General features: G+C 39.6%; 2 protein-coding genes across 8 annotated transcripts in view; both read right to left on the reverse strand.

The window, feature by feature from the left end:
* The window catches only part of LOC129750976 (TBC1 domain family member whacked), a 57,080-nt gene that overhangs the window by 25,966 nt on the left and 12,894 nt on the right, over positions 1-18,220 (reverse strand). The window lies entirely within an intron of this gene.
* LOC129750975 (uncharacterized) lies at positions 4,677-8,284 on the reverse strand. 2 transcript variants are annotated; one of them, XM_055746204.1, is made up of 2 exons: positions 5,118-8,284; positions 4,677-5,049 (listed from the first exon to the last, which is right to left on the reverse strand). In XM_055746204.1, the coding sequence occupies exon 1, from the start codon at positions 8,228-8,230 to the stop codon at positions 5,339-5,341; it is 2,892 nt and encodes a 963-aa protein (XP_055602179.1). In that variant the 5' UTR covers positions 8,231-8,284; the 3' UTR covers positions 4,677-5,049; positions 5,118-5,338. The 2 variants fall into 2 exon arrangements, with proteins under 2 accessions (XP_055602179.1, XP_055602178.1); XM_055746203.1 differs by having other exon boundaries at positions 4,677-4,860; positions 4,922-8,284.

The raw sequence follows: 18,220 nt of genomic DNA on the forward strand, positions 1-18,220 counted from the left end.
AAAACTAGTAAATCCGACCACCCTAGATAATACTGTACATTTCGTTGAAAGAAATCTTTAAAAATCAACAATTTTTCTAACGCGTTCGTGAATCGTTTTTTTTTTTGGGTGATACATCAGTCGTTCGTTTTTTTTTTTTTTGGTAAATCTCAATTCAGTTTCCAATGCTTTTGCATACGTTTGTTTGTAATATACGAACGCCAGCATCGATAATATAAATCAATTCGATAGAAAACGGAACTTTACATATACATAAGGAATTTGAACGGTAAAATCATTTATTTCACCAGCTATTTCTCTAACTTGAATTAATGTTACAATTTTATCATTTTTTATATGGCCAAAGTTTCGAAAAATCATCATTTTTTGGGTAATTCTGGAACATTCCAAGGCACTGAAATATATGAACTAAGCAGCTTCCCCGCATTTTCCGCTTTCCCGAAGGACTGGTCACCCTGTAGGGTGTATCGGCCAAAAGTATGAGATCATTCTTCTAAAAACATGCAAATTTATTTCATTCATATCTTTCCCATCGAACATCGTATTGCAAATCTTGTTGGTTTATTTGAAAGATTATAAATTGTTTTTTTTTTAAATATATTTTTACAAAAAATATATTTTACAGTGATGATTATGAATAAATTCACCTAAAGTTAGATGTTCTTTTAAAAGTTCACACTTATGATTCTGACCTTTTTCATTTATTTTTTTAGCTTAGCTTCTATAAATGCTATAAAGAAAAAGAATTTTGATTTCTCACCAGTCACATTCCTTTTCTGAATGCTCGATTTCAACCTTTATGCTTCAATATTTTCAATATACTGGAAGTTGAAGCATGTGTTTGTATTTTTTTCCTATATGTTTATGAATTTGAACAATGACAATAATCGATCAGCTCGAAACACTTGTTTTCATTCCAGTCCAAGCGTCATGTTTAAAAATCGTGTCCCCAAACTGAGGACACCGGGGATCTGCTGTTCCGTACTTTTTGCTTCGCTCGTTCGCAATAACAAAATAATAGCATTAGTTAGTTGCCATCTTGCGATTGTCGTTTGCTTTGCTCACGATTCTACCGAAAACAATCATATATGAATGATATGATTACGATAGAGGGTGGTAATCATATCATTCTTTTTTAAGTTGTTTCACAAACTATTAATGTAGTGTTTGTGTGTAAGGAACTTGTCAAGAAATATTCAATTATCTAAAAATTTATTTGGCTAAAAATAGCCTAAATTAAAAAAAAACTTGATATTTTTTTAATTTTTTTTATTTCAAAATATCTATGGGTTCCACCCTGAAAACAACGCAAACGAGCGCATCGTCTGCGGAATCAGTCAGGTTAGTTCGATGGATGGCAAAGATCGCCCTAATGTGGAGCAGTAAACAACAACAATAAGCGGAAAACAAAAGGCCTGGCAAAGTTCGAAAAAGTCAATGAGTAGAGAGAAATATACACACATCCGATTTGAGAACACGTACCAAACCTAAATAAACGCGATGACGACTGTGAATCGCCGCACATGGAGCTCAACCAATTCTGACTGGACTAACTAGAACTGGAAGCGTTATTTGTGCAAAATTCGTGGGTGGATATTAGAATTAGATGAAGGGCCATGAAGTGTTTGTTATTGGCCAATCGGGGATCGCACAATTGAGGAGTAGATTAGGAGGTATACGAAATCTATCGGCAGAATATATTAATTTCAATGGCACACGTTCGACGGCTTTGGCGCGCGGTTCCGAATATCGCGCCATTCGTCGAGGAAATACAATATAGCCAGTCGAAGCAGACGATTGGCGCTAATTAAAAGCTAACCTTCCAGAATAATTACTTATTTATCGTGAATTTTGAACTTAACTGCTGTAAGAATTCATAAATTGACCACAAAAACAGCAAGTTTTTATTTGAACAAGTCAGACATCAGTATTAAAAAGCCTTAATAAGAGTTTAAGTTCGAAATCCATATTATAACTATCTTTATAACAACATTCGGAATTAGTCTGTTCTTAAAATGCAGAGTGTTTTGTGAAGTAAAAACTACATCAAAACTAAGTCAAAATACAGAAAATCATTTAAGTTCCAAAAAAACCCCATCAAATCGATAATGTGAGCCTAGATTTCGTTTAGCAGCCAGATAGTGATGCCATCTACAACTAAAAACTGGAAAAATAGTGGTTTACTGAAAAAAAATCGAATTTTTAGAATAAACAGCCTATTTTCGGATTTATATTCATCCCAGAAGCTTTGTTTTATTAGTTTACGTCAAGTTAATGAAAAAAAGGCATTTGATAAAGTATTACAGCTCAAATATCAAATTTGTGAGTGTTAGGTTGATGTCATGCTGAGGCGACAAGCAGCGCATTGATTTGCGACACGTTCACACGACATACCTGCTCTCATTTAATCTCTATGGAAAAAGCGCAGACCTGTCATACTGAGCGCTTTGGAAAGCGCGACAAAGCTGATGCCAGGGTCAAGGTGTGTATATATTCAGGAGGTGTTACCGAATATCGAATTCCCGATTCAGCCATTTTGGCTATGTAGGCTATGCAACTATATGGAACTCATGAAGTTTGTTTACCAACAAACCACCGAAAAGCTGAGCAAAAAATAAACAAACTCATTGAGAGCCCCGCTCACTTCTCGCCTACTTACTGTGAAAGTCGGAGAACCTATTGTATCAAAAGACCTTGGCCAGGGTGTTTTGTAGCGCGACAAGTAGGAAATCCAATGGGAAAATTGTTTTTTTTTTCTCGGTTTGAAGCAGTGATTCCGGGTTTTAAGCACAATAGTTCTAAGATCCCTCCAAATTAGTGATAATAAACTTAACAACATCCTGATCGGTGAGAAATTTCTCATGAATTCTTATTTCCCACAATATAGCAAGGAAATTTGTCTGTTGTAATTTCGGCATTCTTGCAATCCGGATCATGATCTGATGAGTTTTTAATGGCTCCCGAAAGAAAGAAGACGATTCCAAGCATTATCAGATGTAGAGAAATGATTATTTGTAGTGAATTTCAAAGCGCCATGGCGCGCCAATATGACATACCAATGCATTGGAACGTAGAACGCAATGCGACGCATTGTCGCACTGACACTGCGCGCATAAATTTTATTCGAAATTTATTACTGCGATCAGTGAATTTTATTTAGAAAAAACTTATACTAGAAAAATCTTATTCGTAAACGCGTTAAAATGTGTTTCTGAATCTTTTTAATATGTGATTGCAAAGGAAAGAAAAAATAATTTAAAAGCCATCGATCTATTCAAAGTTAGTTAATGTTTGCACCAATTTCTGAAGTCCCTTTCGGCTGATTTGTTTTCATGATAGTTATTCAAGAAGCTTAAATTATGAGAAATAGTTCATCCCAAGGGGCCATTTCGATAAGCGTTATGGTAAAAAAAGATATTGAATTTAAAAAATTAGCTTCTGAAGAGTTGACCCTTCGAAAAATACACGAAAGATCGTTATCGATGCTTATACCCGTTTTTGAAGCCTTATAACTGATTTATGTTAACTCTAAACGAAATGAGTTTTTTTTGATAAAATGTTGTCATAATTGAAGCTTAAAAACACTCAAATTAAAAAAAAAATCGGTTAATAAAGACCAAAATTATTGATGATAACTGTTTTTTTTTTTCATTCCGAGCAGAATCCACGTAATTCCATACAAACTTCAGGTTTGCTGCGCGACCATTTTCAGTAGTATAATCTGACCCCTAATTTTGCATAGGATCTTGTGCTAATACTCACATATTTTAATTTAACTAATTTTGTAATTCAGTAAAAAGTCTCTTCTGTGGGATTTGGTGTGAATACGTTTAGATTTGGATTTTCTAGTAACATTTTTCGATGTGGAAATTTCAATAAAGGACAGTTTTTTTACAGAATAATTTTATAGGATAGTTATTTTCCATTAAAGTCTTATGAATTTAAAAAAAAATAATATCTATGAAATTTACCATGATTGCATTGCATTACTTCTTCCATGAATACATATTTTGATTGAAAATAATGTCAGCAAATAATAAAAGCTGTTTTTTTTTACTCTAATATAGGTAAATGAAGAACTTGATTTTTGAGATTTTTTATTCAAATCACAGATAACTACCTGCCTACCTTATGATTCACGAATATTCTTTTTTTTTTTAAATCGATGAGGATTTCATGTTTATGATATTTCGTTGTAGCGCGATTTTATACGTTTTTATTAGAGACGTTTTAAAACAACTGCGTTTATGCAAAAACAAAATAAGTTTCTTAGTTTCGTTGAAAATTTGATAATTAAATTCGTTACTGAAGCGCAGTGTTATGTTTAACTTGTATTGAAGAAATACTATAATAGTGCTGAACAAAAAGTCTTGAACGATACCGAAAAGAAAGAAAATCAATTTTCGTGACGTCACAACGCATTCTTTACCTAGGTGCAACTCACAACCTTCTGTTCCGATTTTCATTCTGGAAATTGAATTTCTCTCAAAAAGTTTGAAGAGACCACCAATGTTCGACAATATGTGACGTTTAAAGTGACGTTTAAAGTTCTTCTTCTTCTTCTTACATCAACATGGCCAAAACATGTAGGCATCCTGGAAAATGGAAAACTTGCGTCTATCAATTTTCTTTTCAGTGTATTACCTGTTACATATTCCTATGTGTTGCGGGGCGGATGAAATGAAAACACGCTGAATCTTGGCAGCGGTAGTAAACAGCTTCAAGCTGCAAATTTATTTTGTAAAATTAATAATGGGTTCAAGATTTTAATAAAGCTAGCATTCAACTTACAAATTCAGTGTTCACTCTCTAACTTTGCACCCGAACAATGTTTCTTGATAGATGGCGTGGGTGGTAACGCTGTTGAATGAGGTTAGGATAAGTTTGCATGATAGTTTTTAATATATGTTTTGTGATTTACCTACGATTTTCGTACTATTATCTAGCTAACGTTCCGTACTATTCCGTAACTGTTCCGTACTATTTATGTGTAATTTCGTGCTACTAGGTAGCGGAAAGCTCTAGTTTGTTTTAGATAATTGGCTATTGCTGTAACCATGAATTAGGTTAGGTTAGGATATATAAATTTAGTTAAATATTTAAATTGTCAATAGTACCTTAGCGTATGAAGTAGGGTTTCTGAACGCAGAAGCAACTAGCGAAATTATCCGCACAGAACTAGCACTTTTAACTTCTAACTAAACTTATTTATTACAATTCGTGGGAAACTTTTGTCACTTAGACCGACGCTCGTTGTCGAGAAGGAAAGAATGACGTGACGAAAAACGTTGATCAGCAGCCACTGAACTCAAATTGTCAGCGGCCTGTCGGAAAGCGATTAGGCAGTGATGCCAGTTTCCAACATCCCCCCTCCCGTAACACTGGTATCTGGGGTGTAAGATCCAGGGTTTCCTCCTTGTGTGACCTCTAAGACCGCTAGTTTTGATACAGACTGACGAGTGAGTCCTTTACTTGTCTGCACGACTGCCCGTCTGATACGCCCATCTGACCCCGGAACCAGTTCCAACACCCGCCCTCGAGCCCAGCCATTTCTCCTTGCTTCATTCACCACAACCACCAAGTCTCCCAAACGAACCGGCTTCGCCTCACCGAACCATTTGGACCGTTGCGTCAAGGTCGGGAGGTATTCACGCACCCAGCGACACCAAAAACGATCTAGCTGTAGATTTATCTGGCTCCACGCGTTTCTCAACCCAGTGGCCTCGCTGATCGGTCCCGACTCCGGTTGTTTGACACCATTGCTGCTTCCCAACAAAAAATGGTTGGGTGTTAGTGCTTCTGCTTCTTCTGACTCGATAGGTAAGTAGGTCAACGGTCGACTGTTGACGATTCCTTCAGCGTCTACCAGCAGTGTGTAGAAGGCCTCGTCGTCCAACTTTCTTCCCGGAATCATGCTCCCCTCTAGCGCTGTTTTCACAGAGCGTACCAGGCGCTCCCACGAACCGCCCATGTGAGGAGTGCCTGGTGGAATAAATACCCATTTCGTATCCACGTTAGTGAACGTGGTTGCCATGTTCTCGTGGAACTGCCGGACTTGTTGTTGCAGGATGTTGTCAGCACCCCGGAAATTCGTCCCGTTGTCTGAATGGATCTCGATTGGAGCTCCTCGCCTTCCGATGAAACGACGAATGCTCATAATGCACGACTCGGTGCTCAAACTGTAAACGACCTCTACGTGCACAGCTCTGATGGTCAAGCACGTGAAGAGGGCGACCCATCTTTTCAACGCTTGTCTTCCAGACTTCACTAATATTGGTCCAAATAGGTCCAGACCAGTGTAACTGAAGGGACGAGTATATGCGGCAAGTCTTGCTTCCGGTAATGGTGCCATCCGAGGAACCTGGGGTTTGGATTTATAGATTTTACACCACTGGCATTGTCGAAGGACACGCTTCACTGTTTGTCGAATACGGGGAATGTAGAATCGCTGGCGCAACTCATTGACGACGGTTTCGAAGTTGCAGTGGATGTATTTTCGATGGTAGAAATCTATGATAAGGTCGGTTAGTCGATGGTATTGAGGAAGAATCACTGGATACTTGGTGCACGTTGACACACGTTTTGCAGCACCGATACGGCTGTCGACGCGAAGAACGCCGTTTTCATCCAAGTACGGTGACATTTGACGAAGAATGCTTTGTTTCGGTAGATCATTTCGTTGTTCTGTCGATTTTCCTCGATTGTGAACCGCAACGCTCATTTCGGCAGGATATGAACACCATTGGGCATTCCCAAACAGTGAATTTTCGGCATCACGGAGTTCCTGTTGACCAAGATGTTCTGGAAAACTTTTCACTCGGTTTGTCTTGAGGGCAATGTACCGGTTCACATAGGCAGTGGTTCTTAGGACTCTTTCCCATTTAGAAAATCTGGTGAAATCGACAGTTGTTTGAGTTTCATGAGGTTGATGGACGAGACAAGGTACCTTGAGTTCTTCAGTAGTAGTCGTCGTAGACGATCTAGGTTGAGGCCAGTTTTCTTCGGACTCTTTCAGGAATTCGGGCCCGCTAAACCAAGCGGAATCTTGTTGGATCTCAAGCTCGTGGAACCACTTCGTAGCATGATCTGCAATGTTGAGCTTCGAAGGGACCCAACGCCATTCGGAAATTTCACTGTTCGAGAGTATTTCGCCTACACGACACGCAACAAACTGGGTGTAACGTCGGTGGTCCGAACGAATCCATGCGAGGACAGTGCTTGAGTCAGACCAGAAAACGGTGCGTCGAATGTTCAGTGAATGTCCGTCTACGATGAATTTCCTCAATCGAACTCCTATCACGGCTGCTTGCAACTCAAGACGAGGTATGGACCAGTGTTTTAAAGGGGCTACCTTGGTTTTAGCGGATACTAGAGAGCATATAAATCCTTCAGGGGTGGAGACGCGAAAATACGCTACAGCGGCGTAAGCTTCTTCGCTTGCGTCAACGAAAATATGGAGTTCAAGATCTTGATAAAGTTCCCGGGATGCTTCTTGGAAGTAACAGCGAGGAATGGAAATTTCGGCAATCTTCGGGAAACATTTCGTCCACCGTAACCATTTTTCGAAGGCATTGTTGTCTATTGGCTCATCCCATTGCGTTCCTGCTCTCCAGACATCTTGGAGGAGAATCTTCCCATGGAGAATGATAGCTGCGAGGAGCCCGAGAGGATCAAAGAAGCTCATAAGGCATCGTAGCAGTTGTCGTTTTGTCGGACGGTTACCGGTGGCTAGCAGTTCGTTGATATCTGGAGGTAGAATGGTCGAGAACCCCAGGCTATCTTCTTTCGACGTCCAGTGCATACCTAAGATGCGTTCATAACCCCTTGGGTTCTCCAAGTTTAGCGATTTCGGCTGTGAGGTTTCGGCTTCTCCGAGGCTTTCGAGGACCTTAGAACTGTTAGACATCCAGCCTCTTATGTTGAATCCACCCTTGGCATGAATCAATTTGACTTCACCCGCTATTCGTGACGCTTGTTCCTCATCCTCAAAACTATCTGCGTAATCATCAACGTAGGTTCTTTTAACTATTCCTTCTACTGCCCTGGGATATTGTTTTTCGTTTTGCTTGGCGTTCAGAGTCATAACGTAATGCGCAGATGCGGGAGAACAGGTGGAACCGAAGGTAGCTACGTTCATGGTATAAACTTCTGGTTGACCTTGTGGATCAGGGTTCCAGAGGAAGCGCTGAGCTTGCCTGTCTTTTTCGATGATTCTAATCTGGTGGAACATTTCCGCAATATCCGCTGAAATGGCCACGGGAAATTGCCGGAAACGAAACAGGACCCAAGGTAGAAGATTGAGTTCGTCAGGGCCTTTCAATAGCATTGTGTTCAGGGAAATTCCGTCTACGGTGGCGGAAGCGTCCCATATCATGCGCACCTTCTCTGGCTTTTTAGGATTGATGACCGCTCCAAGCGGAAGAAACCAAGTGCGTCTCGGGTCGGAATCAATTAGCTCCTCTTCAGTTGCACGGTGGGCATAGCCCTTTTCGATGTAGCTCTTTATTTGCAGTTCAAGATTGAGTCGCAACTGAGGCTGACGGTTCATTCTACGTTGCAAGCATTCCCAGCGTTTGTATGCCATCGGGCGACTGTCCGGAAGTTCAAATTCGTCGAATCGCCAGAGTAGACCCGTTTGAAATCGATCACCACATCGTGACGTAGTTGTCTGCAGAATACGCCGTGCTCTTGTGTCAGCATCTGACTCTATCTGTATCGCAGGTGATACACCTACGTCCTCTCTTCTGAAATAATCCCGAACTAGATCGTGCAAAGAATTGTCGGCCGTACATGAACAGGTGTGGTAGTTGACCATGGATAATGAGCTATTCTCCGCTACTCCGCCATACAAGCACCAACCAAGCCTTGTTTTTGCTGCTGTAGGCGCTCCTGGCTGGCCTTCTTTAATGCGCAATGGGACAGTTAAGTTGAGATTGTTCAAACCAATGAGCAAACGAGGAGTTATATTGGTATACGAAGCGACAGGAAGCCCTTTCAGGTGCGGAAATTGTTCGGAAAGATGCGAAAAATCGAGAGATTGCTTGCTCAGGGATAAGTTCTTGACAGTACGTGAATCTTTCAAACAAACTTTCATGTTGTTCTGGCCGGAGATAGTCAAGTCTAAAACTTCCGATTCTCTATCAGTTCGAGATATTTTGCCTGTCCATGTCAAACATAAAACTCGTGGAGTTCCCTTCGCACCTAATTCTTTAACAAGAGATTGCTCAACAAGTGTGAGAGAGGATCCTTCATCAACAAAGGCATGTGTATCAATTGACTTTCCTGCACCATGAACTGTTATCGGAAGTATACGGAAGAGGAACTTGTGTTCTGGGCTACGATGTGTTAGACATTCACCGGATACTGGTGCTTTCTGCACCGGAGCTGATGGAGTAGGATTTGATCGATTATTGGATGTTGATGCGGATGACTTGTTTTGGAAGGAGCGGTTTGAATGGAGCAGAGGATGATGACGAGTTGTGCAGCCTTCGATTCCACACCGACTGTTGCTGCGACACGACCTTCGACCATGGTAGTTTAAACAATTGCGACAAATACCTTCCCTTTGTACCGTATGCCAACGACCATCGACATCCAATGACTTAAATTTCGGACAATCTTTGAGAGGATGATTTTGAGTACAAAGCGAACACTTTTTCGGAACAGCGACCTCCTTCGATGTAGTTGGTGTTTCTGAATGTGTGTGTAGAGCGCCACGCTTGGCCCTAGGCTTGTCTTCCTTCACTAACGCCCCACGATACTTTGTCACCTTACCGACATGCTTGACCAAATCCGACATGAAATCACCAAATTCTCGTAGACTGACACTCGCCAAACCACTGCTGTAGACTGCCCACTGATATGCAGCAAACGCCGGTAATTTTTCAACAAGTTCCGATAAGAGAGAGGGATTGTTCATATGTGCTTGTTGATTCGCTGCTTCAATGTGGTCACAAAGATTCTGCACCTCCATTCCAAAGTCGGCCAGTGACCCCAGGTTCTCGGGTTTTGGAGCTGGTAAGACGCGGATCTTTTCCAAGAGGGAATTGATAAGTGATTCGGGACGACCGTAGAAAGCGCGAAGGGTCTTCATGATGAGCGGAACAGCATCAGGGAGCATGAGCTTGCTGCGAACAGCTGCTAAGGCAGCACCTTTCAAAGAGCGCTGTAGGCGGTTTAAGTTTTCCACGGGAGAGTAACCGCAGGCGAGGGTGGTGTTGGTGAAAGTACTCACAAATATTGGCCAATCAGATGGATTGCCATCGAAGATGGGGAGATCGCGGGCCATTAATTGACGTGCCGCAAGTTGTGATTGAGATGGTTGGTAGGTATTTATAAATGGGGTATATTGTGGGCGTTCATTTGGCTCAAGGCCTAATTGGTTCATTAAAGGCTCGAGGGGGTCATATTCAGGGGCAGACATTTCATTTTCAATTGGGGCATACATTGGAGCAGTCTTACCTTGTTCGTTGATGTGGTTCCTGGAGGGTGGAAGTGGTACCGTACTTGTTGCTGGCTGTTGTCTGTTGTTGATCGGCTGCCACGGTTGCTGGGCGAAACGTTGTTGATGGCTGGACTGATTTGGCACACGATGCCCGAAGTCGGTCGGTGCCCCTGGATTCGTCGACGGATGCGACGGGTTTCTTCTCGGCGTTTCCGGCTCGAATTGATCCGAGGGATTAGCTGCTGGTGTGATCCGAGGGGCTGAATGACAACCGGATCTCGTAAAAGTTGGAATTTGTCCTGAGGTACCGGTGGTAGTCCCTGCATCGACCTGGGAGGCAAGCTGAATTGGTGCGGCAAGAGGTGGGGCCAGCGGAACTAGTGATGGGAAAGTAGGTCTGGATTTTGCTGCCCGGCTGACCGCATTTGGCTGGTTCGACGGCTGATATTCAAGACCAAGGTGCCCCTGATTCGACCTAGCACCTACGTTGGCACTTCCTGTTGAATGTTGTTGAATACCAAACGATTTGGTTTTGGGACCCTCCATTTGTAAGCGGCCTTTTTGTAGCAGGACGGATTCCCACTGGTGAACACCCATGACGGACCAGGAATTCCATTCCTGGTTATCTGGCCAAGGTTTGGCATTTTGGCTGAGAAATGCGGATGGATTTCTTCCTGCGCTGTTTTTCGGATACGCGCCAGTGCTTCGACCTTGCTGCTGGATCCTCGTGAGGACTTCCCTCGGTTGTTGCTCGGTGATCGCGCTGCTCATCGGCGGCTGCGGCTGACCACTTGGAGCTTGCGTTTTGTTGAGCCAGTTTTCCACTCGCAGGCGGTTGCCCCTGCGACTGCCTTGGCTCCTAATGCTTTCTTGTTCTTCTTCTTGACCGTTGTCTTCCTGGAGCAGATTGAATCGATCTTGAACATATTGCTGTTCCGCAGCAATATCGTCCAGTTCCGCCTGAAGCTTCGCTTTACTAGCCTGGCGTTCCAGTGCGCGCTGTGCATCGAGCTGCTGCAACTGGAGAGCGGTCTGGCGCGCGCGAGATGTTACAGAATGCACGCTACCATCCGGAATGCAGTTCCGACAGCTCCAGGGGACCTTCTCAATAGAACTCGTCACGCCGGCACAGAGTTGGTGCCACCACTGGTCGCAGGTGTCGCACTGCACCATGTCACACATGGAATCCGGTTTATTGCAAGCGACGCAATTGTACTGCTCCACTGTTGGCACTGGAGTGCTGGTCCGGACGGTGTCGGTGAATTCGGCCATTGAATTTCTTGAAGAAATTGTTGCGGGGCGGATGAAATGAAAACACGCTGAATCTTGGCAGCGGTAGTAAACAGCTTCAAGCTGCAAATTTATTTTGTAAAATTAATAATGGGTTCAAGATTTTAATAAAGCTAGCATTCAACTTACAAATTCAGTGTTCACTCTCTAACTTTGCACCCGAACAATGTTTCTTGATAGATGGCGTGGGTGGTAACGCTGTTGAATGAGGTTAGGATAAGTTTGCATGATAGTTTTTAATATATGTTTTGTGATTTACCTACGATTTTCGTACTATTATCTAGCTAACGTTCCGTACTATTCCGTAACTGTTCCGTACTATTTATGTGTAATTTCGTGCTACTAGGTAGCGGAAAGCTCTAGTTTGTTTTAGATAATTGGCTATTGCTGTAACCATGAATTAGGTTAGGTTAGGATATATAAATTTAGTTAAATATTTAAATTGTCAATAGTACCTTAGCGTATGAAGTAGGGTTTCTGAACGCAGAAGCAACTAGCGAAATTATCCGCACAGAACTAGCACTTTTAACTTCTAACTAAACTTATTTATTACAATTCGTGGGAAACTTTTGTCACTTAGACCGACGCTCGTTGTCGAGAAGGAAAGAATGACGTGACGAAAAACGTTGATCAGCAGCCACTGAACTCAAATTGTCAGCGGCCTGTCGGAAAGCGATTAGGCAGTGATGCCAGTTTCCAACACTATGCATTGGAGATATTACTACGGCCGGGCCAACCATGTGATGAAAACTGCAAAAGATACAGGATAAAGGGGCGGAATGAAGCGTGGAGATCCCTACCAAACGCTTTATATAATATTTTGAATATGTAAAGACCTAAATATGAATTTATGTCATTTGGGAAAGTATATATGGAATATTGATACAGCAGGAACTTTTCGAATTCATTTCGGGAAAAAGTTACTTTTTTGTTTAAATGAAAAAAAAAACAATGTCAAAAGCAAAGAGGCAGCACTTCTCGAATTTGAATTTCTTTCTTATCAGAATTTCACAAGAGAACTTTGACAAATCGATTTGTTTGAGCTTGTAGTAGGGTAAACTACCTGGTTTTTGACAGTTCTAACTTATTTTGTCAAAAAAAAAACATATAAATAAATTGATTTACTACAGTTTTTCATCTCAAATATAATTGGTTCTATGAATCAGACTTTATTCTTTATTCTCTAATATTTTCATTGATCAATATTTTCAAAATAAAGTTTTTATTAACTTTTAACTAAAACCTATCGATTGTCTAGTTCTCGACATTTAATTTTAGTTTTCGAATAAAAAAGTTGTAGTTTTCGACAAAAACATTTCCAACTCCTTTGTTTGCAAAGGAATATGATTTTTTTCATATTTTAATTGCTTGTCTACTTCACGGCGTTTTAACACCATGGAAACAGAATAAACATACACAGGAAGTTGGGTGTCGAAAAAACTATTTTAAAATGAATTTTCAGCGCTTGAAAAACAAATTAAATTCCGTAAAATGTTTGCAAAAATATGAATTAAATTAACGGAAACACTATATTAAGAACCTTATTCATCCATTGATTCATTCTATGTTGCTTTTTTTTGAATAAAATATGAGTTTTTTTATGATTCAAAACTGTTCTTGTTTGGTTTATGGCATTGAATTTAACAGGTGATTTATAATGTTACTTTTAAATTTATGATTAACTGCGATTAAGCTACTCATTTAGAACAATGATTGTGTTCAACACATGCTAAATTGGGTTAGCAAAATAAGAAAAATATGAACATTTATATCATGAGCAAACAAATAGAAAGATAGGACTTTAATGAAAAATCTGACGAAAACTAGCTGCTGTCGAATTCTAGAGTAACCCTAACTGTTTTGGAAATAGGTTCTTTCGGTGGAAATAGGTCTTCGATTAATCCCTAAGTTAAACGTTTCCAGACACTTCTGTTTTCCGCATAATCTGGGAGACAATCCAAATGAAAAAACTGATTCTTCCTCAAAACTTGATTTTATCAAACTTTCATAATTTTCCAGATACCTTTACCACCGATTCTAGAGCGTAAACTTGCAATGATTATTCTTTATCTAATATCATGCTTCAAGATGGCTTTTTTACCATAATTTTGTAGTAGTTTTTTTTACATAGCTGAATTTTTGACAAAGTTTTGTTTCAAATAAAGAATATTGATTTTTCTTTTTATTTCTAAAAAAAGATGACAATAATTTTTTGATGGAAAATGAAGCCCAAGAAATAACCTTTCAAATGCTGTGCGAATTATTATGGAATAATGAAAAATAAAAATCGGTTCTCCAGTTGAGGGGTGCTTTGAATGAGTCAAATCATTATCAGGGAAGCAAATCGAGCAGATCTGATAATAATAACTGGTTTATCACTTCTTTAACACTTAGGGATAGATATGAGAACGCGATGAATTCTCATAACTTTCCAATGACGATCAAGATAACTCGTCCGAAATTATGTTCTCTCAGTCAGTTCTAGATCTGAGAATATTCTTCAACAAAACTGGAAGCGATCAAGAGAATAAACACACAGAGAGTGCTTTTCTAGCTATTTACGTCTATTCTGACTCTACGCTTCCTTAACTCCATGCAAAATAGTGATAAATCTTCTCTCGTGCGGGACCGAGAACTAATCCTTAACGTTACAAGAGACGATACATTTGAATCGGAATGAACAACTTATCGAGAGCAAAATTGAAGTTGATAAGCGCAGTGTTCTTGCGGATGAAAATCTCTCTCACGGGTGTTTTGATCGGCAAATTATATCGGAGGATAACGATTTTTGGATTCCCTGATCATTATTGAAAAAAATGATTAAAATTTCTTTTTTCTGAGCATATCTTTGTGAAGTCTTTCCCCAATTCGAATTTGTCCTCGGAGCTCTGATTTTGTTTTCCTAGCACAGATGAATTTTTTTGTTTGAAATTCCATATAAAGCTTCCCTCTATGATGTTGTGATAGGTTGTCGAGATCATAGAAAAATCCAAAATTTCACAGTTTTTTAAACAAAATTACAGTCCATTCATGGTTCTAGAACTTTTCTACAGATTTAAAAGATTCGATTTTCTTAACTCTTATATAGCACCAAGGTGTGTATATATAGAAGGTGTTCCCGATTCAGCCATTTTGGCTATTTAGCCTATATGCCTGCGGAACTCATGGAGTTTGTATACCAACAAACCACGGAAAAGCTGACCAAATAATCTTATGTTTGTAAACAAACTCATTGAGAGTCCCGCTCACTCCTCGCCTACTTACTGTGAAAGTCAGAGAACCTCGTGTTTCAAAAAACCTTGTATAGCACTGAGATAGGATTTCTGAAGCTCATTTGTGAATGGATATTTTCAAGTTAAATGACTCAATTTACTAAAATAGCATCACAGACATTCACCACAGGATTCACGAATCAAATCACATAATTAAAGATATTGTTTTACAAGGAACTCAGAATTTTTGAAGGCAATATTGATGCTGAGACATATCGATAATAAATCTAGGATCGCTCACCTAAGCTGTATAATTAAAGAAATAGAGTCATATCCGTCAATATACAAGAGCGGAAGTGTTTCGCTTTTCAATGGTTTAATTTTTTTGTCAGTATTTGAATTCTAACGGAACTAGCCTTTTTGATGGAATCTTTAAATTTTCATAAACAGAAAATCTGCTAAGCATTTTTCATCATCCTAAATGTAATAATACATAAAACCATACTTATTCCTAGAACACTCCACTACAGTTTTTAAGAGTGAAACTTCCGAGAAAGAAATAACATCCGAATGGTCAGTTTAAGGGGGGAAAAGCTGAAAAGATGCACATTGTCGTGATCACTGGACTGGAGCAGTACTAGCCAATGTTATGTTATTATGATGGTAGGCACGTTTCGCTACCCCTCTTAACTTCCAGCCTTCCAGTTGTAAATTATTGCGGTGTGTCGGCATTTAGAGGCAGAGAAGGCACCACCAAGTGAAAGAATCGGAGCACGATGCTTCCGGTTTCGACTTCCCGCGAACGATTTTATTGATGCCTCTCCAACTTGCGGTACCACTAACCAATAATGTTCACCGTCTGGTGGTGGTACTTTCACTCTTGAAAATTTTGGTTAAATCTAGAGTTTTTTTTTATTAAGTCGTATGAGCCACATGACGTGTTTCGAGAAAATCGGTGTTGAAGTTTCGCAACACATTTTTTATTCTAGTATTTAAAGTATGATTCAGAAAGATCTGCAAATTTAGTATGCGATACAATAATAAATGAGAAATATGCTACTGTGTTCGTTATGAGCATCAGTTTAATTGTTTGAGCAAACATGCACTTGCGACCTTTTGCATAACACATTTGGCGCTAACGTCGTTTAGCAATTTTTTAAATTTTATTCAAAACCGTGATTCTATTTGTTACTTACTTCGCAATTCCTGTTCAGATACCGAATTTAATACTAGCGGTAGCAGGATGCAGCAGTGACATGTGGGAGTGGCCGCTCAGAGGGTTGCGGAATCGGGCTACTTGAGACTGTCCTTAAGAAAGCATTCTTGAACGTTGATTTTACATCGCTGATTACTATCTGGTGCCTCCGATAAACCCAGGAAGTGCGGAAACACATCAAAAGTTCTAACTTATTTTGGCTGCCTCTGTAGTGAAAAAAATGTAAGGTAAACATTTGCTCAGCCTAAAAGTTATGTTTATCTAACTTACCAGCAATAAATTTGAAACATTGTTTGCACTTATAAAGCTAAGAACAACTCTTAAGAATGATTCCCGATTGCTACTTTTAATTTTCCGGCTCTAGATACTGTACTTTCCGCGAAAATGCAAAAGGACTCATAAACCCGCTCGCCGAACTGTTATTTTGGGACCTTTTGCATGCACGACAATGCAAAGCAACGCAAAAGGACGTTAAAGCCAAATTGCACTAAAAAATAAGAAAGTCATTATACGTCATAAAATCAAATGTTAATGTTAAAGTTATTTATTGACTGAATGAAACCAAATTTTTATCTAACATAGAATACGTGTTTATCAATGGTTTGCAGTCAATAACTAATTTTTGGTTATGATGGTTCTTACGACCTAATCAAAACAAACTCTAGAAATAATTTAAGTGGCATGTCAGTAAACAATGTGATAAAAAAGAACTTAAAATGGGAGATTTTCCTATATTTATATATTGGTCAGGGAATATTCTTTAATAATGTGATAATTCTAATCTAATAAAGATAACATTTATTCAAAAGACAAGAATCACTCCATGGGACGGTAAGCTGCTGGTCGAAAATATGGTTGATGTATCTTTTCCGGATCTATGCTTGCACCAGCTCTTGCTTTTGCTAAATAGAAACGTATCACATTATGATGGGGTGCCTTTCTCCGTTGAATTTTAGAAAGGCTTTTAGATGTCCAAGTAATTACGTGTTTGTTTCTTAAAATCGATACAATAAAACACAAAACCCCAATTTAAGAAGAATTGTTATTTTGCAACATTGTTTGGAATTTGGACATTGTGAGAAAGCAAGCTCGTGTTTTTTTCATGCTTCTTGCTTTGCGCCCCGAAACCGGTTGTATGCAAAACTACTTAGAAGCTCTATACTCTACAGCCTGTAGGAAACCGTTTGATTGGTTTAACAGTCCCTAAGAGCAAACGCACCAATAAGTGAGTATACGCGGCCCGGTTTTGCTCATTTCAGCGGACCGGTTTTGGGATACACACTCTTTCGCGCACCGGGCGGTAGCATAATTATTTTTAAATTTAGCATTGCACTGAGAAAACTTTTGAAGAAAATCTTAATCTTAAATTAATACGGACCGAGTAAATTTTCGGAGTCGTCCACCAAACGGCTCTTCTTAGTTACATGATCATTTTTTGTCATAAAATACGATGCTTCGAGTTTGTTTATCTGAAATTGAGTGAGAAAGGAAAAAATGTTATCAAAATTTATAGATAGAAAAAAGTCATAAACAATATAAAATACAAAATAAATAACTCACCATCAGAACCAGCAATTGCACTTTCTCGTTCAATTCCTGGATAAACCCGAAAAATGTAACGAAATTGCGAATTCAACTGGTTATTCAAAAAAAAAATCCATCCACAATTTTAATCTCATACGATTTTTTTCTTAAAATGAATATCAACAAACATCCACGCGACGTCGTTTGTTTAATTCTGCTTAAATCTTCAACTCCTTTTTCTATCCAACGTGCTGACTGAAATACTGCCGCTATTAGCAAGTCCGTCCCATTTGCGTTTTTGTTGAAATGAGAAAAACGGCATTGAAAAATCGTAAAAAGTCCAACGGTAATTCGCCACTTGTAGGTATGTAGGAATCAAAGTAATCAACAGAATCTGTCACTGCTGCGGCTAATAAAAGATTTTCGCTTTTTAAGGATTATTTTTTTGTTTTGATTATGTTGAAAATCATTTGCTGGGCCCTTATGGCTGTGGGACCGACATGCGATGATTTATGCCATATGGGACCGACTTGC

The sequence above is a fragment of the Uranotaenia lowii genome, chromosome 3 (genome assembly GCF_029784155.1).
Source record: "Uranotaenia lowii strain MFRU-FL chromosome 3, ASM2978415v1, whole genome shotgun sequence".
Classification (NCBI taxonomy): domain Eukaryota; kingdom Metazoa; phylum Arthropoda; class Insecta; order Diptera; family Culicidae; genus Uranotaenia; species Uranotaenia lowii.